Here is a 22866-nt window from a genome sequence, read left to right as displayed (position 1 = left end):
TTAACCGTAGCAAAATGACAAGATGCGTTTTATATGCATCCATCATATCAAACAGCTTTGATACCAGGGAAGAAAAAAAAAGTAGGAACAAGTCGTCAAGTGACTATTTTCTTATTTTCCCTTTTCCTTCCCGCTGTTTTGTCCCAATTTGCAGTAGGTATTTCACTATTATTAAAAACCAGTTGAAATCAACAATCAGACTGCCGATGGTACCATACTTAAGAAATGAGTTAGGGCCATCTTATAATGCAAGTACCAAAACAATTCAGTCCTCGTATGCAGCTCTCGTCCGTGGTAGGCAGCTATTGTTACTCGAACAACTTTGAATGTAAGCAACCATATGCCCTGCTATTACTATCGCGTATCTGAAATCAATTTCTAATGAGCAGACAGGACACTTCGAATAATGATAATAAAGTGCTAAATCAGAATTCGCACAATACGATTAGAAGAGCGGATTAAGAAAATGTATGTACATATGTACTACAATTCTGTCGCAGTAAGCATAAGTGCAATAATTATTTTTGAAATCTCTTTCAATTATAATAGTGTACCTAAACAATTGAATGATAATATTTTAAATGAGGCACACAATTTTAAATCGTTCGTTGATTTTAAATATTTTTATGTTACTTTAGCCCTTATCAAATCAACATAATAAAGTTATATTTAATATTATTTTAACGCGAACGGTACGACCGAAACCACACTTATTGAATAATCTATGTTATACGGGAAAAGTTTATGACCCATGAAATGTGCTTGAAATGAATATCTTGCCTTTTATAAAAGAGATAAATTTTAATGGTATTGTAACAAAATTAACTTACACAATGACGTACTATCATCAGTTCTTTCGAAGAAACAACATTTAATTACGGCTTGATTTGTAAATAATTATTAGTTAAAAAAAAAAAAAAATTAAACTGTTTATTATAAATGAAATTTACAAAGTTTTCTGAAACTTAACCTAATCTACACTATAATAGATTATTAGCTAAGTGAGAGGTAGAGAGTAGTTACCTTCGGCGGGGGCTGGTCCGAAAGTGGTTAGCTGCCCCGGCTCTACTCATGCGATTACAATATTAGGGCTCATTTAGACGGCGCGCGAACTCGTATACGATTGTAGTTACATTGCAGAGCATTGAGGTAACATCAATTCAGCCAACCGATCAAATGACGCAATGTAATGAAACTCGCATGCGAGTTCTCGCACCGTCTAAATGAGCCCTTATTCGTACCAATTTGAGGGATATGCAATGCTAATTATGGCCAGGAAAAAATTAAACTAATGCGAATAGTTTTTTATATTGTATATTATAGCACTCATGTAAGTAATTTGAAATTTAGGTACATATTATGACACCACGTCGATTTGAAGTTTAGGCATTTTAGGAATGTAGTATTTTGTGAAAAAAAAGGCATTTTTACACTATTCCGGTTTTACTATTTTGGTAAATTTTTTTTTTGTTTTATTAAGGGTAAGCCGTTCACTAACAACTGTTTGATTCTTGAATAAATCGTCAGGTGACAACCAAAACTCACTAACTACAAAAAAATAATTAAACAAAAATAAACCTTATTTAGGTGGAAATATGGTTAACTATAGCTATTAACTGGAGGTAGTACTTAGTGAATTTTGGTTGTCACCTGACGAAATAATACTACCAATGCAATAAAACTACCAAAAAAACTAGATCTCTCACTCACCTAGTGACTTCACTAGTCTGCAGTGCAGAATCGGAACTGGATCTTATTATCGTCTAACCTTAAGTGATCAAAACACGTGCTTATCTGTTTTAACACCCGGTGTTTGGTTCCCCAGGTATGCTCTGAAAGCAGTGCGAGCGAATCGTCTCTGGAGTCCTCCAGCGGTTACGGCAGCCAGGGCGCGTTCGCGGCCGAGGACCACACCCACCAACATCAGATACAGCACCCGGATGGTGAGTCTTACACACACAGCATTAAGGTCCATAATAGAATACGCATGCCGTTTTACTTGTGTTTGTTTTAGACTTGACATTGTTGAAGTAGAATACCGTAATAAAATAAATATTGGCGGTTATGTTTATTTTGACGAAGGGCAAACCTTGGATAAGGTGACAAAGTTATGGAATCTTGGGATCCTTTTCCCTGTGATAGTGAAAGTTCCGCTATCTATTGTAAATTAAAATGAAGCTAATAAATATTTTAAAATTAATAAATAAATCCAAACATGTTACACTAATTATTAAGTCCCATTAACCGAGGTTTGCCCAATTTAATATCCAAACATTTTTTTTCTGTAATCATTAAATTAATTCATAATGTCTATGTTTTAATAATTACAATTTAAATAACTGTTAACGCTTACTTCGTTTGACAATATTATGTTGAATGTTGAAATATGAACCCTTACATTTAACGTTCCATTTTATTTTTTGTTTCCGTTTTGTGTAAAGCCTTGCATGCATTTAATTTGCAACCGTTTAGACTCTGAGATAGTGACGCTCCGCCGAGACAGCGACGCGTCAGTCGCCGCTGCTCGCGAGAGCTTCTCGATCTCGCTCGGCAGCCTCGAGGAGGCGGTGAGGTCGCTCGACGAGACCTGCGAGACTCCGGCGTTCGCGACTATCGGGAAAAAACCCGCGGTGCCCAAACGGAGACCCGTTTCTATGACAGGTGGGTTAAGATGGCCTATGGTGGCCTAGGTATGCCACAGTAGGCACGCAGGTTTAAGGGATAAGACATTTACGGGGACGATATATTGAAAACATAGTTGATTATGACCATAAAACGCGAGGTGGGCCTTAATTTTTTGCCTAATCTATGGTGAAGGTTACGAAAATTCGTTTAGGGGAAGACCATCCTACACAAAAGTGGAAGGACGCCTTTTAATTTATATACAGGCGTCAACAGATATATAGGAGCTCCCAAGGTGTTTCCAAAGATTTGAATAGAGCCTCTATTATCAAGACGCTAAAGTGCATGCTAAGGTATTTTTGGGCACCTTGACCGCTCCGATATATCTGATGGCGACCGAACTTATAAAGATTAGGGCGACCTTTTCTAGGTTTACTTAGAAAAAGAAAACGTTTCAAATATGCGCTTTACGAACCATCGTGCTTGACAACTCTGTGACCTGGTATTGAACCTGGAAAAGGTGTTTTTTAAAAGTAGTAATTAGAAAAACCGATTTTTAATAAGCAGCATGTGCATGAAATTCTATACTACTATGTTTTTGTGTGTGTTTAAATTGGTAAATTAAAATCATCACATCATCATTACATCATTTGATAAATTGGTATGGAACAATATATCGTCTTATATGTACCTATTAATTCGGTACCTCACCGAGCATTGTGACTCGCCATGTTTTGATGAGAGTTTGCCGTTCATACCCACAACAAAGTACAAGCATAGGAATGTTTATTATTTTCCTATTGTCGACTGATGTTATCGAAACATGAATCACAGTTCCGTTACGTCTGTAGTTAAATTTTGGGTCTAAAAACTAAGTCATTGATTTATTCAGTGTAAATCATGTGTTTATTAAAATGATAATAAATAATCTGGCTAAATTTTATCATTCTAATAAGTTAATTCAATCCAACCAAGCTCCTGAACTTATTAAATAGCAATGCGCGCAATCAATGCGGACTTAAAACATTAAAAACCCAACTACACCCAAACTTTCGTGCATGAGAGGAAGCCTGTGCCCAGCAGTGGAATGCGTGTAACTGATTTTGGCTGAATCATGACAACAATTTCAGAATCAAAAAACATTGATTGTACAGCCGCCATCAGATATATCCGAGCGGATAAGGCGCTCAAAAATATCTGAACACGCCTCTATTGTCAAGGCGTGTAACGTCCGTGTTCAGATGTTTTTGAGCACCTCGGCCGCTCCGATATATCTTGATGGAGACTGAACCTATTTATTTTATTTATTATTTATTAGAGATAAATCACAATTACATAATATTTAGATCCAAAAGCATCGTTAAACCACAGTGGTTTGTCTCGATACTCCATTCCGCAGTACTTAAATAATTAAATTATATACAATAGGCACTTAAAAACACATCTAATTCGTAAACAGCATAATGAATATAACTATTGCAAAAAAATACAAACTGAGCGCATCTGTAATCACACCGGCCGGCCGAGCAAGACAAGAACCGGTCGGCGCATACTCGGTACAGGCTGCTCCATTTATGCTAAATGGAATAATATAATTATGCATTTTAGTTAAAAAATGCATACCTTGGTCTGACGTTGGTTTAAATTTGCAGCGACGGTGTGGTCGCGGCGTGGCTCTGCAAGCTCCCTGGGCAAGCCCCCGCCGCCCGTACGGCGGTCTTCGTCCATCTCCCGTCCGCAGCGACCGGCCTACCCTCAGGTAATTTACTCCCGTGACACGTTGGCTATAACCCGTGCGGTAGGGCCTCCATACGCACGGCACCTATGTAATTAAAACTGCACGAGGCGATGCGCTTGGCGGGGAACAGAACCATAGAGCAGGGGTCTCCAAACTTTATTACCTGAGGGCCATATTGCGCCTCAGAACGCCGAGGGGGCGGGGGGGTATCTGGTTGCTGCTTTTAGGGCTGAATGTCTGGAGCCTGGCTCCCGCGGGCCAGATTGGAACGCTATCGGCGGGCCGGATTGGAACGCTTCGCGGGCCGGGGTTTGGAGAGCCCTGCTATAGAGGAACCTGGTCTTCAACAGAAGGACATGATGTCACGATCCTCAGTATTGAGGGACCGACTGAAGAAGAAGGACCTCCATACACGGACAGCTTAGAGCAGTCAGTGCCGACAGCTTCAAACAGTCGCAGCTTCGGTTTCGCCGTGCTGCCGCCATAGACGGACCTCTTGAAGCAGTCGGACAGCTACCAGCGGCGGTGTAGTCTTCCTCGTAGAACGGACAGGCCTTACATTATGTAATATTTGGCTTTTATGTAAGTTACATAAAGTCAAGTATTACCTATTTAAACGAAATAAATGTATATTCGATAGCGTATGTTATCTAGCATTGAGTTATTATTCCAGGGTAACAATCTAAGCCCGGGGATGGGGCCTAACGAGGTCGACAACCTGCCGCCGCCACCTGCGTTCTTGCTGCAACCCGATGCCGAGGCTAACTCTGGTAAGTATCTTGCATACGCATAGGTACGTAATTATTTGTTCGGCTTTCAACAAACATACGCTGTGTTACTCACACAAAAATATTTATGAGCATGATAATTACAATAATATTGGATGCAGTATTTTTTTTAAACGCCATATAGATGTTTAAAGCTTATTTGCGTATCCAATACCATTCCTACGCAATTCAACCAACGTACCCTGTAAGGTACCTTTTGCAAAAAAATATACAAGAATATCTATAGCAATAATACAATAAACATGATAATTACAATAAACATGTAATTTTTTGAACGCCATATAGATGTTTCTTCCTTGGCGAGAAGGATTTAGTTGTTTACACTCATATGTCTGTCTGTCTGGCAGTTCGTACATCTCAGTTGAGTTGAAACTTGATACACAAGTAAGTCAGTGACCCGTAGACGTAAGAAAAAGGATTGCTAGCCTTTTATCACAATCCGGCTTGTTATGCTTATCGGTCTGTAACTTGGACGGACGTCCTTAATTTAACTCTGCAGAAATAAACTACTAAGGCGTTGACAATTGGTAGGTTTGTATACCTGACTAAAAGCAATACCTCGCCTTGTCGATATTTTTATACGATGTTCCAATTAACTCTTTTCACTTGCCTACTCTTATCACATGTGCCGGCAAGCCGGGTAAGATACTTTAGTACACAATCATGACCTTATACCGCGTACACCGTACCCAGGCCATGTACGCGTACCTTTCTAGATACTATTTATTCCGATTTTTTTATTATGCCCGTTACACAATACGTACAGTCTTACTACTCATACCCGTTACTTTTACGCTAGGTACTCCATGACTATCTGACTCTGCGACTAACTTACACATATCTTATAAAAAAATTTACTATTTATGTTTCTGTACTTATTTGTTAATTTATTTATTATATTTTTTTGTTAACCCAGGTATTCGCCCCATCCCAAAGCAAAGGCCTCTCTACCCTCTATCTATTTTGCCCCGTGCAGAGGACGGTATTCTCAATCCCTTGCGATTCTTTACAGGTCCTACAAGTATATATATATTTGTTATAACTCTGCTTCACAAGTAAGTTTAATGTTAATATTCGCATTTATTTTCTAGGTATCAACGTAGCGGAGACAGTTAAACAACTGACCGAACTCAAGCACATGCCCGCTTCCCCGGGCCTAGTGCGGCGCAGTCTCCAACAACTTCAAACTAATGCGAACCAAACCCAAAACTCGAACCCCTCTCAGAGTCCCACACAATCCCTATCCACCTTCCAACAAGCCAAGAGCAATTTCTCATCGACCACCAGCCTAAACAGCACTGGAAACCTTAATCCGATATACGGCCAGACGGGCCATAGGATAATGGCTTACGTCGAACAGAATTCCATTTACGTGCGGAAGAATAGTTTGAACAGTTCTAGTTCGGACTTGTACGGCGGCAACCTGGGCGTGTACAGCGACGGCAAGAGTTCGCCGCACGGCTCCAGCCCCTCCACGCCGAGCTACGGCGAGAACAACTTCTCCAGCTTCGGCCCGAGGGTCTCCAATGATTCGCAATATGGACAAACTGGTGAGTTGACTCAAAGATATCTGAACCAGGGATGTTGCGAATATCCGCATCCGCATCCGCAACCGCGGAACTTCAGCATTATTTTCAACATCCGCATCTGCATCCGCATCCGCATAAAATCTATGCGGATTTAATGCGGATGCGGATGTGGAACAGCTAGGTCGGTACAGCAACGTCTTAGCATCGGCGTAAGTTCTAGACTGCTAGGTAATTTAGTCATTAGCCAAAAAAACCTATTAGAAATTAGCAGTCAAGCGTGAGTGGGACTTAATGTACGGAACCCTTGGAACGCGAGTCCGACTCGCACTTGTTCGGTTTTTTGAAATAAAAATTACTAAAATGTAATATTTGACGTTTTTTATGTACCTATCTTGACATCCGCATCCGCATCCGCATCCGCGGATGTGAGCCTCTAAAAATCCGCATCCGCATCCGCGGATATCAAAAAATCGGCATCCGCAACATCCCTGATCTGAACTAGCGAGTATTGTGTAAATATTTTTAACAATAATTTCTAGTTTAATTCATAGAGCAAGTTTCGGAATTTTTATTTCATCACATTTTGTAATGTCAGTAAATAAATACACGTTGATCGGTTTAAAAACCTATTATAATAATACCTTCTTTATTAGATTCCCAGAAAATAATACAAGCAAATGTTGGGCTGTATTATTGTGTCATAATAAATTAAATTAAGATCTATTTTCTAAGTACAGCAAAAACGCTCCCATGGCAAAATATATAATTTTATTATAGAGTTTTAGATACCACTGCAATTTATTAAACAAAAAAACAACCGTATATATATAAATCAAGCCGAGTAGAGGTCTGTATATGTATGTGTATTTTCTGCCCAGGGGATGTCCGGACTGCGATTAGTTGTAGTAGAGTCTGTCATAAGACGTCAGCAACACTACGTCAATACACACCGCACTCGCAAATACATGTGATGCATTCATGCATGATTACAATTCAATTCAATAAGTGAGTTTTCAGATCGACTATCTCACTCAGCTTTAGTGATTAGAAGATGCTTATTTTATTGCTAGCTACCTAGCATTGTCATTACAATAGTACTTACAAAATGTCGTCATGTATTTTCTAAGTACAGCAAAAACGCTCCCATGGCAAAATATATAATTTTATTATAGAGTTTTAGATACCACTGCAATTTATTAAACAAAAAAACAACCGTATATATATAAATCAAGCCGAGTAGAGGTCTGTATATGTATGTGTATTTTCTGCCCAGGGGATGTCCGGACTGCGATTAGTGTAGTAGAGTCTGTCATAAGACGTCAGCAACACTACGTCAATACACACCGCACTCGCAAATACATGTGATGCATTCATGCATGATTACAATTCAATTCAATAAGTGAGTTTTCAGATCGACTATCTCACTCAGCTTTAGTGATTAGAAGATGCTTATTTTATTGCTAGCTACCTAGCATTGTCATTACAATAGTACTTACAAAATGTCGTCATGTATTTAGACAGTACTTTTCTCAAACTTTCAAGTGTCATGTAATGCCAAATTATACCTACATTTCATTACAATAAGGTACTTATTCGTGTAGTAATTTGCATTTAATGTGCGTCTGCGTAGTAATTTGATGATAAGAAATATCGTTATTGTATTTATTATTCATATCATTGTAAAGTAACGCCGGATCCTTTCGTATGTTGGTGGTTAGGTAAATATAATAGGTATGTACTTAATGATGAATGAGTAAATTGTTTATGCTCGTTGCTCAGGGTTTATAGATCTTGTGTTTATGAAAACCGCAGATTAGTTTAGGCTGTTTAGGTATTAGGTTTATTTGTGACGTAGGCACACTATTTAGATGGTAGTAGGTATACAAACGAACGATAGGCTCCACTAAAAATATTATGATTTCAATTGATAAATAATACTAAAGCTGGCCCGGATTCAAAGTGCCACGATAACGTCGTTGAATGTTGCATCTAGGGCTTGCAAATATTCGAAACTTTCAGATATTCGAATATTCGACTTTTTCTGACGACGTATTCGAATATTCGAATAATTATTCGAATATTATAAAAAATAAGAAAAGGAACGAGAAATCGGTTTATTATCGTTTTATTCAAAAGCTTTTTTCACATATTGCTAAAACTAAGGATATTTGGCAGAAAGCCACTTAATTGACTAGATTTTATTATCCTACTATTTATAAGATGCCCACATTTATAAAAACAAGTAAAACGCCAAAATTAGACGTATTTAATATTTCTAGATAAAACTTATTATAAATGCGTCGTTGTGTGAAATAATATAACTTTAACCATCCAAACACCTCGGTATGTAAGATATTTCTTTTAGTAGGTAATTATTTTCCGATTTAAATTAACTTGTCACTCAGAGGCCTGTAAAAAGGCCTTTAATTTCATTGTATTTTGAATCTTTATTGACTTTATTTGTTTTGGCAAGTTATTATTCCTAATGGTCGGCTAATTATATAATATTGGAATATTTAAGGGAAAAAGTTAGTTGAGTACTGGGTGGATTATTCGTCAGCTAAAGGTGCATAGTTAGATTACCAAGTTGGGCAGGTTTGGTATGATTAAATTTGAGAATTGCGATAAGTGGCAAGGCTTAGACTTCAAAAATTCGCTTAACGTACGCTTGTACTGAATATACAGAATGACCCTTTAACTTAAAACTTACGCACCGTAAAAATAACATACTTTTTGATTTCGTTTTTTTTAAATTGAGTTAGGTTTCACTGTATTCACGAAGTCTATTGAGAGGAATACAGTAAAAATATTGTTTCCTTCGTATTTGGGTACCTACCGTTCCTCATTCACTGTAAATACCCCTAAAACACACAGAAACTGCAACTACAACGGATGACATAGATTTTTTTATACTAATAAAAAATATTCGAATATTCGAAACCTGAGCGGCCGAATATTCGAATATCAAAACAGGTCGAATATTCGACAAATTCGAATATTCGAATATTCGAATTGCAAGCCCTAGTTGCATCATAAACTCTGGACATAATGCGATTGATAGGTTAATAAGCGCTTTCAAACAAAAGAAAGTGGTGTTAGCCCTCGCATTTATCATTGGGCTTTAAGGAATTTCGCTCACTAAAATAGAAGACACAGCCAGGTGTTAATCCTTCTTTTTATTACATACAGGTTACAAACTACAACAAGAGAAGAAATACTCATCGAACACGATATACGCGCAGCCGTCGCAGATCATAGCGGGGTACAACAACATGGCGCGACACGACACGCTCAGCCCGCTCGCGATGCGGCGCACCATCGCGGCCAGGGCGCACAGCGCCGACAGACACCATTCCGAACGTGAGTTGATACACACACATTCGTTGAATGGGATCCAGATCATAGCGGGGTACAACAACATGGCGCGACACGACACGCTCAGCCCGCTCGCCATGCGGCGCAACATCGCGGCCAGGGCGCACAGCGCCGACAGACACCATTCCGAACGTGAGTTGATACACACACATTCGTTGAATGGGATCCAGATCATAGCGGGGTACAACAACATGGCGCGACACGACACGCTCAGCCCGCTCGCCATGCGGCGCAACATCGCGGCCAGGGCGCACAGCGCCGACAGACACCATTCCGAACGTGAGTTGATACACACACATTCGTTGAATGGGATCCAGATCATAGCGGGGTACAACAACATGGCGTGACACGACACGCTCAGCCCGCTCGTGATGCGGTGCGACGCGCAACATCGCTGCCAGGGCGCTCGGCTCAGCGCGTTGAATGTGGTACAGATCATAACGGGGTAGGTACACGCATGGCACGACACGACACGCTCAGCCAGCCCGCTAGCGTTTAACCCTTCAATCACTCTCATCGTAGTGGGATACGAGAATATGTCGTGATTATGGTTATAGCGCATTTTTCATACTGTTATAGGTTAACACATCTATAAATAAATATGTAGTAAACATACAAAATGCCAAATACATATGCACGTCAATGGTTTTGCAAAATAAAAGTATACTTTACGCTCAGTTTAAAAACATGTAGTGTTTATTCTTTTATTATAAAAGCCAAGAGCATGTCGGTCCATGCTTAGTGAAGGGTTCCGTAATCGATAGGTAATCCATGGCAGCAAATGGCATAATACCGAGAAAGTACCTAATACACGATAGATTGACTTATCGTTTAAAAATTGTAATGTTATTGCAGAGAGCGGGTTGATCGCGAGCTTGAGCGCTAAGCTCGCGCCGCAGCTGTCGCCGCGCACGACACGGCGCGCCATCTCCACCATCACCACAGCCGACTCGCCGCCGAAAGGGAAAGGTAACTCGCCTGCACAGCTCTCCTCTCTAACTAATAAAAAATATTTACAAAGATTTGAGTGATGTTTTTGCTAACTTTTGAGCAACTGAGAAGACTCAATATTAATGGTCATGGACAGGGCTACAAGACTTACTTTACGTAATATACTGAATCAAACCGCCTTGCAACGAATAGTCTTTTGTCAAAACTTATCAAATCTCTCATGAGATCTGATTATCTTAACACGATTAAATTTAATAAAATGATAAGTTCGTAAATTCTTGTTATATGACACAATGAATTCCAATAATAAACTTCAGTCGTATTATGATGAAGTTATCACAAGTAAAACTGTTATTACCTTTTAGCTACCTACTTCAGTTCAGTGGTGTCAATCGATCTATTTTTGTGGGGTTCAAATGTTTTTATACGACTGCATTAACAACAACAAATTATAACATTACATTACATAACATAACACATATAACACGTCATCATCATCTTCCTCGCGTTTGTCCCGGCATTTTGCCACGGCTCATGGGAGCCTGGGGTCCGCTTGGCAACTAATCCCAGGAATTGGCGTAGGCACTAGTTTTTACGAAAGCGACTGCCATCTGACCTTCCAACCCAGAGGGGAAACTAGGCCTTATTGGGATTAGTCCGGTTTCCTCACGATGTTTTCCTTCAACGAAAAGCGACTGGTAAATATCAAATAATATTTCGTAAGTACATAAGCTCCGAAAAACTCATTGGTACGAGCCGGGGTTTGAACCCGCGACCTCCGGATTGCAAGTCGCACGCTCTTACCGCTTGACATACATATACACCGTGTTTTTATTGAATTTCGTTAACTTCGGGGTAGTTAAATACGTTTCAGAAAACTAAACGGCATAGTTAATTAAAAAAAAATTTTTGCTTTTTTACGTAAAAAAATTAAGTTTAAAAACTAATTAAATGTAGCATATAGCGTTGTTGTAACACGGGCTTTACATTTAACTCAACCAAAAAATTGAAATCTGTGACATATCACTTGTACTTAAGTTTAGTAGCAAATGTATGACCTCATTCTAAACACTAATCAATATGTAAACCGGCCCTAAGGCAAGTGTACACGCTTGTAGAGGCCTTATAGGAAAAAAATAAATTATTGATTATCTCCGAAATGGAATTAATTAGAATATCGGTCTCTTTGAGAAAGTTACTTGATTTAAGCTCAGGAATGCACCCTTGAAATTAAAGAAAAAAAAACACGGTGTATATAACACATATTTCACATATTTGTGAAAGTTTTATGTGTATCATTTCCGAACTTGTCGTTTCCCCAGTTTCCATTTCACTATTTTTTAGGGTTCCGTACCCAAAGGGTTAAAAACGGGACCCTGTTACTAAGACTTCGCTGGCCGTCCGTCCGTCCGTCCGTCTGTCACCAGGCTGTATCTCATGAACCGCGATAGCTAGACAGTTGAATTGTTCACAAATGATGTATCTCTGTTGCCGATATAACAACAAATAAGTACTAAAAATAAGATAAACCAAATATTTAAGGGGGGCTCCCATACAACAAACACGATTTTTTTGCTCTATTTTTTGTTGATGGTGTGGAACCCTCCGTGTGCGAGTCCGACTCGCACTTGGCCGGTTTTTTTAACTGTTATATTATCCTGTGTCAGTAGCATCGAAGCCCGCCGTCCAGCCGGCCTTCCTGGACAAGCTGTCGGCCACCATACAGCAGCAGCGGCGGCAGCTGGACACGGCACGCGCCGTCGCTGTGCGAGATCATATCAACACGCAAGCTCAGGTAACTAGAGTTTTTCAACTTATAATTTGCCGGAATTTGTAAGTAAATAACACAAATAAGATAACCTTACATATTTGCATAATAAAGCACCTATGCATGGAAACTTCTTAACACTCCAGATTATTTTGTTTATGACAAGTCATGAAATTTGGAAGTGTGTTTTTTTTTGTAAAATATGAATTTGAGCAAAATAGCAAAACACGTGTACATTATTTGTTAATATTCTCCAACATATAATTAACTAGCAATTTTCTTGAACGAAACTCTACAGAAGTTAGAGTGTTTTGTCACTTTTCAGTACTTTGGAGCCCAATTTCTCTCAGTAGGTTGAGTTTGGGCAGCTAAAAAAAAATACGTGTGTTATTTTAGACTACTCTATAACATATATAAAAATACATCAAATGGGAGCCGAACAGTTGGGTACCCTTCCTTGTAAGTACCTATTACAAAACACTAATACTGATTCTGAGTAGTATCGAGGTCCGAGTTAGTAACACGTTCCAGTGACGTATACAAGGAAAAACGCGTACGTAATCCACTAGCTGATAAAATAATTGTTATACATTATTACGTGGCACATTGTAATGTGTCGATGTAATTATTTTATTAATCAGTGTAAATGTACTATACATTATGAAATCCCACAAGGACATAACGGTAGGTCAAGGAGAAAAAATCTGCATATTCACAATGATATCAAGAAAAGAGCTTACCTTAAGCCTTTAAGCGGCAACGCACCAGAGGGGTTATCACCGGCGGTAGCGCGGTCGCATTTTTATCGCTTGTCACCATGCCTGTCACGTTCTAACAAGTATGTAAGTGCGAAAGTGACGGGCATAGTGATAAGCGATAAAAATGGAACCATGCTGCGCTCGCAGGTGTTGCGGGTGTCCTTGGACAACGGTAGTTGCTTTCGCCTGCTCATTTTCCTTCCATATGTATATATCGTCAATTTCTCCACTTGTCTCAATCTTAGCCTTTACAGAAATAGGTAAATAGGTGATATGACCCTACTGGAATGTAGTGTAGTGAGTGCCATGACATTGACCGGCTGCGGCAGGTCAGGCCTATTGTGACATTTGTGACGTACCTGGTAATCCCTCAGGGTACGTGACTGCTTGTGACTAACTTTTGACGTGAAATGCATGCGATGCGATGTGTGGTTACTCGTGCATTCCGCTACTGAACTAATCGTAAAAATATTAAAAGTATTTGATTGATTTACCTACATCGTAATGTCAAATGTGTAATAATAATAAATAAATAAATATTATAGGACATTATTGGTGTGCTGCCTAAAACTACACGATTTGATAGTTCGTACTACCCTATAGATTCCTATCATTCGAATACCTATCCCTATGGCCTTATATAATTTTGGAAAGAACACTTTTATTTTTTGTGATTTCACGATTTGATAGTTCAAATTATATATTTCTTCGTTTCATTGAACATTTTAATATTTTTAATACATTTCCGTTTGCCTATTTTACTAGTTTTTCTTTAGTTCGTTTGGTACCGTTTTTCTCGTTATGCGGATTGATGCATTATGTTATGACGCCTGGCGCCCTGGCGGTTATGATGGCTAGGTTCTAGGTTAACATCTTTCTACGATATTTTGGGAAAATTTCGATCAGTGCAGTCGAATGACTACTATTTACTACTCGTAGTCAAATATTTTATTTGTCGGTAAGATGATGTATGTGATGTTTGGTGTATTTAATCTTTTGAACGCTTTACATCTTGAACAAAAACGAAACACGGCAAGGTAACAGGCGCAAGCGAGCTAATGTAAACCTGACTCGAAAGTGTCAAGGTTATTTTGACAGCGTCCGTCATAACGCCTATAGTTGTCCTTGGCGCTGTGGGCACGACTAGTAACGACGACTTTAGGTGTTCTTGGCGTTCAAAAAATTAACTAATGTATGTGAGTATCCATTTGTATGTTTGCATCGTTGTTTCAGCCGGACCCGCGGGTGTGTCACACGTCGCTCATGGAGCAGATCAAGCGCGGCGCGACTCTGCGCCGCAACAAACACTGCAACGATCGCTCCGCGCCCAAAATACGCTAGACGGTCGTGGCGTGCATCAGCGGCGGCCTGGTAATGTTGTGCAACATTGCTTGCAACATACAACTACTTAATATTTACGGCTGTATTGCTTTTTTATTTGTCTTGGGCCGACAAAACTGAGGCCAAATAAATACGTACCTTAGTTTTGTCACGATGTCAAATGGTTTTCTTTTTTTCATTTCGGAAGTTGTGTGACAAAATTTGGAAACTGTATATAACAATTTTACGGTGACATATACAACTAATATTTTACTAGGAAAGTCCCATAAGTATGTTGTATTCATTCATGTGAACTATTGAATGACGTAAATGCTTGTAACTAAGGAAAACAGACACCTTGCCTTGGTTGAGTCGTCGTCGACGCCCTTATAACGCTAGGAATAAAGGCCCTATTTGATTAACTAGATAATGGTTTGTAATATATTAATTATGTCATTAATTCATTCTCGCCTTACGAAATCTGTATGCAATAAATATTACGAGAGCAGAGGAAGGAAAAAAAGCTGCGTCTAGGTGGGTCTATAGATTTTTTAATTTTTTTTCCTAGGTACGCCAAAAGTGAAACTATATTACGAGAAACCGTCAACTAAAATTTTTCATCGGAACATCAAAAAATTCAACTAATTATATGAATATGGTTTACTAACATCGAAATAATCTTCAAAGTAAAACGATCTATGGCACAATGTTTGTATTGGTCACTAAATTTTGGGACAGTTTAAAATAATCACGGGTTTAGGACTATGGCATGTAACTTGATTTTTCGGGATATAGTTATAAGAGAAATATACATTTATTCGGACCTTTTAACTATGCTTGAAAGATTATTTTTTCAATGTAAGTATTTAGTTCTTCGACAATGTCTGATCACTAGAATAAGTAATTTGTGTAACAGGTATATCGAGTCGAGTCCTCCCTATAAACGTTTCGATAATATATAATCAGTATACATAATCAAGAAGTAGTTATATGAAAATAAAACATATCTTTGACTTGATACATAGTTTTGAAAGGCGAACGTCATGGTTGGCCATTCAGTTAACGTCCGCCAATTAAAGTTTAGTAACACCCAGACGAATTTTAATATAAATATCGAATGTTTGTACTGTGTAATGTTTATATAATTATATTAATATTTGAACCTTTTTCAAGGACTGTAGGTAGTAAATGAGGCTAACTAACTTATTATTTTTTTAATGCGCAAGCTTGTATTGAAATAGTAGATAAATACATGTAATAGCTGTGTTCTTGTAGATACGCTCGTGTCTGTACAATATCTAAATATCATCCTAACTTTTTAACGATTGTTTTTTAAAGTTTATTTTTATTTTATAATATTTCAACTGGTAACGAGCAGTACTGATATTTTGTAGTTTTAAAGAGTAATTTAAGTGTGTTTATAAAGAAAATAGCTGTGTATGGTAGCTGACATATCTGTTAAAAGAAGTAACTTTAATTAAACGTCCATAAGTCCCGTTGTTGCTTTTTGACAACGTGAGAATTGTGGTGAGAATATTTTCTTAACAGACATTGTAGAACAGATTCGAGTTTTCTAGTTTATAAAACCTAATATTTTGGTTCATTACACGCGGTTCTAAAATTTACCTAACGTTTAATTTTCTTTAAAACAAATTAACTCCAGTAAAATATACAGAATGGCCATGATAACTTTAAGCATAGATTTGCGTGCTTCGTTAAGCAGAAAGTTAAGTAACGTATTGATTCGAGACACAGAACAGATTCGAGTTTTCTAGTTTATAAAACCTAATATTTTGGTTCATTACACGCGGTTCTAAAATTTACCTAACGTTTAATTTTTTTTTAAACAAATTGACTCCAGTAAAATATACAGAATGGCCATAGCCTTGATAACTTTAAGCATAGATTTGCGTGCTTCGTTAAGCAGAAAGTTAAGTAACGTATTAATGAAAGCGCTTGGTTTATTTTGGTTTAGCATACAAAATAAACAAGTTTAAAATCTGAAGTCAAACTCACCTTAATCAATAGAATGTCATACACCGTTCGCTGTCGGTTGTTAATTGTTATAACATATTATACCTAATGCGAGCGCGCTGTTTACAAGCGAAATCTAATTATTTCTATAAAATCTTTTCTAGTAAGCAAATCACTTCTTTAAAATTCGGCCTATGTTGATATAACATATTCTACTCGTACCATCGGCAATACCTGATTAAATACTTTAGGGGTTGTTCACGCACATATCATTATACGAACAACCCAAAATACCAATACTTATACATATATTGATTCATCTATTTACATTTTACCACCACAATTCTCGCTTAGCATGTCAACTCTGCATCAGTGGCGCTTGCCACACTTAACGATAAGTAAAGAATGTATTGATTAAATCGGTGAATTAAAATGATTATTGTCCCCTACCTTCTGTTTTAATTTAATTCGCTTTCTTTGGAATAATATAGAGCAATGATAAATCTGTCTGCTAATTACAAAGAGAATTTAGTATAGAGGCGGATTTTCAAAGTAAATTTTGTAGCTACGGTAAATTTATCTTTCGACACATGATTAAATGCCATTTGACTTTGATCCTTATTTTTTCACTGATATGTGTTAAATTTGTTAGTGTAAAAAAGTGGCACCATCTACACGAGAACATCGCTCGAAAAGAATTTAATATATAGGTCATTGATATAGTATAAAGAACTGGATACCCAATCAGCCGCCAAAAATGGCCCCACAAAAGTGATGTCAAAACAGATCATGCATTACTTTTTCGTTTAGTCTTGTTTGAAACGCTCAAATGTGAAGTTGTCAACAATTACGAAATGTGCCGTTAAAATATGTAAAAATAACAATGATAAAACAAGGAAAAAGGATGGAATGTATTTCTTTCGGTTAGTTCTTTGGATAGCATTACATAATTTATGTAATCTGGTGGTAATTTTATGGTTTTGAATAAATTAATTTGTTAGTACCAAAGAAGGGATGTTAAGGAACAAAAATCTAATGAGTCGATGTGAGGTCAATATTTTTTTATATTTTTATATGGAATTCATAAGAAATAATATTATGTTTAAATTCAAGATTTCCAAGAAAACCTATGCGACGTGCAAAGTGGACTGCTATTTAATTATAGCAAGAGATAGAGGTGATGCAGTTTTAAACAAGGCAAAACGGCACTTGTGTGTTCGGCCCATTTCCCTGTTTCCGACATATACACCACCAATAAGGGCTTATATCGACTAACTGTAAATGCTAAACCTATCGGAACACAGTGACAACCACAGGATTTTTTTTATAAAGTATAGGTAGACTTTATAAAAAAAATCCAATCAGTATCTAAATGTCCCCGTGCACCCGCGCTATGAGTAAATGTAGATCTTAAATACACAGTTATTTAATAAGTAGAATTTATTTCAAGGAAATTAGTATTTAAAGACGTATACTTACGAATTAAAAATTTAATTTGTTTGAATTTGAACCACGAATTAATTTTATTTGAGCTCCCGATTAAATTAAATTTGTTTTATTTATTACTTCAATTGGTTTTCCTGTACAGTAATACATATTAAAGTGTACCAAAGTGACTCCATTCGTTCATTATTCTCGTTTGACGTAAATACGTTACGTTTAGTGCCATCGGACTAAATTTTTTAACAGTGTTGGTACTTATGTTTGCAAATTTGACACTTAATGCTTACGACATTAAGCTCTTTTCTGTACGAAACATTTATCTTGACTCAAAATTTACGTAAGCGTTTTTATCATCAATGCAAATGGTGCGAAACGTCATTGGGATCCACATTTCTTGACGTTTTTGTTCTGCTTTGTGTGTCTATTTCTTTTATATTAAGTCAGTGATATAGGTGGTCAAGCAAATCTTGTCAGTAGTAAAAGGCGGCAAATTTGAAAATTCGCGGGTTAGAAACACTATATAAGTTTGAATTGTTCGAAAATCGCGTGTCATTTATATCTTATCTGCATAACTGTTTTGTTTACATTTCATCGTTGTTCGATGTACAATGCTGCTTTTTGTTCGTTTCTTAGGGATACCATACTTTGCTTTACATTGCTACTTACATATCCAGCTTGACAGACTATAATACCTAACTAAAAATATGAACCTAATTTCACAGTGAACCATATTAAAGTAGTGTCATTTCTATAAGTACCTAGGTAAGTATAAATTGGTAGTCCCTAGTATGGGTAACTCTTTGATAAGGCCACTTGACTGTTGACGTAGAGATCATGTAAATTCGGGAACGTATAATTATTACATCAAACGTCAGTGTTTTAAGGAAACTGTTCATTAATCCACAGAACCTTTATGCACTAGATGGACCGTACCTAAGTATGCGCTCGCGCTCATTGATGTAAACGCAATTTCAGTTGCATTTACACGAACTATGCAATCGTATAATAATAATAAAAAAAAAACTAAATATTGAGGGATTGGTTAAATACAGTTTGGTAGGTATAGTACGGTGTATTGGGCAAGGAGGTTTCAAAATTACCTAATCCGTCCCCGAAGTTCGCAATGCACCTTATGGTTAGAATACTTAGAATGTATCTGACATGCACACCTATATGTAAACGCGGAGTCTATATTAAGGCAATCTGTGGTATAAATAAGAGGAAACAATACCTAATATAATAAGTAAAGCTGTCTGGCAGAGTTCAGTTCATTTCTGCTAGCCACGGTAGCAGGACAACATATAAAGGGATATTCCCTGTGTTGTTCTAGCTATTCGATAGCTAAACTTTATCTTATATCTCCTCTGGGGCATCTTTTTATTATTTATTTTTATAACTTTCTAAATATTAAAATTCACCAATTAAACCTGACTCGCGTTACAATATTCTTAAACAAAAGATTCGTGGAAACATGTTTTATTGTGTGACGTTTGTGGTGATTTTTGGCGTCCTTCTGGCCGTAGATGCGCTGCGCCTTCCAGGTATCATAGATGGTGAGTTTATCCTTTTTATTTCAAAATGAGATACCTACTTGATAGTCACAATTTAAGAATAATCTTGTTGTAACTACATAGGTAGAAGGTAATGTTCAGTACAATAGTTGTGAAAACTGATATTATGATGTATTAAACTAACTGTAATTTACTTGATTGATATATCGCTCAAATTATTTTTCTACAAATAGAACTGTGAAATTTGTCTATTTAGAAATTATTTGTTTTTATTTGTTAACGTTAGATACGTTAATTGTCTTTAACCATTCTGTTGCTTAATATTTCCGTTTGTCATGTTACATTAGAAACACATTGCACAAAGTCTGTAAGCAAAGTAATTCATAATATGTATGTTTCTTTAGCATATCAGCCGTGCGGAGTGGAGGCAAGCCCGAACCCGGTGCACCGAAACCCTTGGCTGGTGCTGCTGCGGTACTACCGGCGCGGCGGCGCGGTCGACATCCGCTGCGGCGGGACTCTCGTCGGCAAGAGGCACGTCGTCACGGCAGCACACTGCGTTAAGATTAGAGCCGATATGTAAGTTTTGTATAAGTACCGTAATACAGGGATTCTTCAACATATAGCTGTGTACATGTCGTGTTCCTCTTAACGGTGACACTTTTCCCATTATTAGTAATTAGCTACAGACAGTTAAGTTTACTGTACCTAGGTACCTAAAAGTAAAAATTTCGTGCTTTTGGGTTTTTATACAAGAGATACCGACTCGACATGTGATTGACGCAATTCGCAGCATTCGCGTGTAGGTACACACGCATGAGACTGTTTTGACATTAACACATTCCCTAAATTAATTTAATCAGTAGATCAATTCGTGGAAGTTTTTATTTAAATCGAGTTTTACATACAGCAGTTAGCTACAATATCTCCATGATTAGATATCTTTCTTGTCTACAACATCTTGCTTTCTTTTTCCAGGTATAAAGTACGTTTAGGAGAGTATGACTTAAGGACCAAAAAGGACTGTGTGCAGGGCGTATGCTCCGAGGCGAAGGAAATAGACGTTATTGACGTCACAATCCACCCGGCCTACCGCGGCTCCAGCCACGATATCGCGGTTCTGACGCTCGGTTCTGATGCCCCATACACTGGTAAGACATTTATCCTTATAATTTTCCTTAACTGCGTGCTAAACTAATCAATACTTTAAGTAATTACCAATAGACACTAATTTGAACAAGCTAAATTGTTTCGGAAGTATTTAACTGTTTTACAACTGGGTACACGGTTTATTATTTAATCGTCGCATGAAATCACATACATAAAATAATAATAATCAAACCACTTCTCATTTACAGATTTTATCCGACCGATATGTTTTCCATCTTCCCCGGCAGCCAACGCTACTTTCGTCACGTCAGGTTGGGGCGAGGTTCCCAAAACCAACGAGAACAGCAACGTAAAGAAGAAGATCGAACCGTTACCTCAGTGGAACTTCACGGACTGTGTGAACGCGTACAAGTACAGCGATCTACCTCAATATGTAATCTGTGCGGGGGGAGCAGACGGCATGGATACTTGCCGCGGCGATTCCGGCGGTCCTCTAGTGCAGCATAAAAACAGAGCGGAACTGGCTGGCGTGACCAGCAAGGGTTATGTCGTCTGCGGGACGGAAAGCAAACCTGGCATCTACACGAACTTTTTAACTTATGTTAACTGGGTTAAAGAGATAATGGATAAAGTTTAGTTAGTAAATAGCGTCAGCTACTTGTGCCCAGTGACAGCGCAAACATTGCGCAGATCATTTCGTTGTGGATCGAGTTGACGATCACCGGACCATTAAAGTGACTTTACAAGTTATAATGGAGACCCGCTATCGATGAATAAAGCATTTCCTGTAACTGCAGCAGAGGCTAGCTCAAGTAAAGAGCAAGGCAACTAGTCGAAGTGAATGTGAGTGTACCTACATATTAAGATGTTTGTTTGATAGGTATGGATAAAATACACTGACTGAATTTTAAAAGTTGTATTATTTCAGCGTCACTTTTCTTAAATATTCCTTATTACAGTCCCTTAGAGATTTTGAAATTGAAATATTGCTTAAAACGATCGCCACCCGTGATACTCGAAATGTTCTTGATAAAAGGCCAATAAACAGGGAGCCCTTGGAACTTTGTAATATGAGTAGGTATGCTTATTCCCAGAGCCCAATAGCAAATCTATTTAGCAGTCAAATACGCGAGTTTACACTAAAGGGACCTAATGATTATGTTCAACATAATTATGTGTACCTATCGATAAGTCCACTAGAAAAAAGTAAAACACAGACTGAAGTTATATTCGAAACAGCACAACACTTACCACACAGTAGGAATTTAATGAATGTAACAGGGTCAGGAGAATAATCACGGATTTCAATTTAGTATCTAACATTTATTATAATTATTTCTAGATCAAAATTGTATATGAACCAAACAACCATCGTTATGCCGAATAATCAGTCTTCTTGTAGATATCTTTAGCATTTTGCTACCAGCTTACAATTTTTCTATGAATATGTAGCTATACATATACTTAAACAACTATTACAGACTATATTACAATTTTTACAAAGTTTGGACTAGATCTTCTGGGTTAAGTAGGTAACTGCTATTAACATCAACAATAGTTTAATGACAATATAACAACTTAGGTAAAATTATACATCAAGTCTACTTTCGAACGTAGTCAACGTTGTAAAATTGGGAAATAAAATACATAATTATTTATATACGGTCAAGGAACTTGATATATTTATGTATAGGTACAATTTCGAACCTTTTCACAGTGACAATCATAATGTGATATTGTCAAATTCCTTAACTGTAGGTAGGTATTTTAAAATTTAAAAACATCAAACAATTTTTTTTAAAGTGAGGTTTATGGTGCAGTCGGACATGCAGGGATTCGGCGAATACTTACCTATTCGTGATGGCATTTCTTTCATTTTCCTTGGGTAGCGAGAGGCGTCATCACGAATACTTATTCGCCGAATCCCGATGTGTGTGGCCGCAGCCCTAAGGCCCACTTGCACCATTCCACTAACCCGG

General features: G+C 37.7%; 2 protein-coding genes across 4 annotated transcripts in view; both read left to right on the top strand.

Annotated features, from left to right (window-relative positions):
• The window catches only part of LOC134657875 (protein MTSS 1), a 169634-nt gene extending 153089 nt beyond the window's left edge, over window positions 1-16545 (top strand). For 2 of the 3 annotated variants that reach the window (XM_063513459.1, XM_063513464.1), the window contains 10 exons: window positions 1826-1943; window positions 2473-2661; window positions 4275-4381; window positions 5034-5130; window positions 6240-6698; window positions 9867-10037; window positions 10908-11021; window positions 12674-12798; window positions 14763-14900; window positions 15418-16545. In XM_063513459.1, coding sequence (XP_063369529.1) covers window positions 1826-1943; window positions 2473-2661; window positions 4275-4381; window positions 5034-5130; window positions 6240-6698; window positions 9867-10037; window positions 10908-11021; window positions 12674-12798; window positions 14763-14870 — 1488 coding nt within the window. In that variant the 3' untranslated portion in view covers window positions 14871-14900; window positions 15418-16545. The remainder of the gene's footprint in view (window positions 1-1825; window positions 1944-2472; window positions 2662-4274; window positions 4382-5033; window positions 5131-6239; window positions 6699-9866; window positions 10038-10907; window positions 11022-12673; window positions 12799-14762; window positions 14901-15417) is intronic. The other variant, XM_063513470.1, reaches the window with a different exon arrangement.
• Window positions 16546-19511: 2966 nt separating this feature from the next.
• On the top strand, window positions 19512-21563 carry LOC134662157 (phenoloxidase-activating enzyme 1-like). Its single transcript, XM_063518422.1, has 4 exons — window positions 19512-19819; window positions 20182-20356; window positions 20756-20928; window positions 21136-21563. The coding sequence occupies exons 1-4, from the start codon at window positions 19738-19740 to the stop codon at window positions 21522-21524; spliced, it is 819 nt and encodes a 272-aa protein (XP_063374492.1). The 5' UTR covers window positions 19512-19737; the 3' UTR covers window positions 21525-21563.
• Window positions 21564-22866: the final 1303 nt, after the last annotated feature.

The sequence above is a fragment of the Cydia amplana genome, chromosome 2 (genome assembly GCF_948474715.1).
Source record: "Cydia amplana chromosome 2, ilCydAmpl1.1, whole genome shotgun sequence".
In the NCBI taxonomy this organism is placed as follows: domain Eukaryota; kingdom Metazoa; phylum Arthropoda; class Insecta; order Lepidoptera; family Tortricidae; genus Cydia; species Cydia amplana.
This window is presented reverse-complemented; position numbering and strand designations above follow the sequence as displayed.

What these genes read in the sequence shown, in the direction of transcription:
- LOC134662157 (XM_063518422.1), top strand. Translation starts at nt 19,738, where the DNA reads ATGTTTTATTGTGTGACGTTTGTGGTGATTTTTGGCGTCCTTCTGGCC. An exon ending in CCTTCCAGGTATCATAGATG is followed by an intron (nt 19,820 to 20,181) that starts GTGAGTTTATCC and finishes ATGTTTCTTTAG; the next exon opens with CATATCAGCCGTGCGGAGTG. An exon ending in TTCTGATGCCCCATACACTG is followed by an intron (nt 20,929 to 21,135) that starts GTAAGACATTTA and finishes TCTCATTTACAG; the next exon opens with ATTTTATCCGACCGATATGT.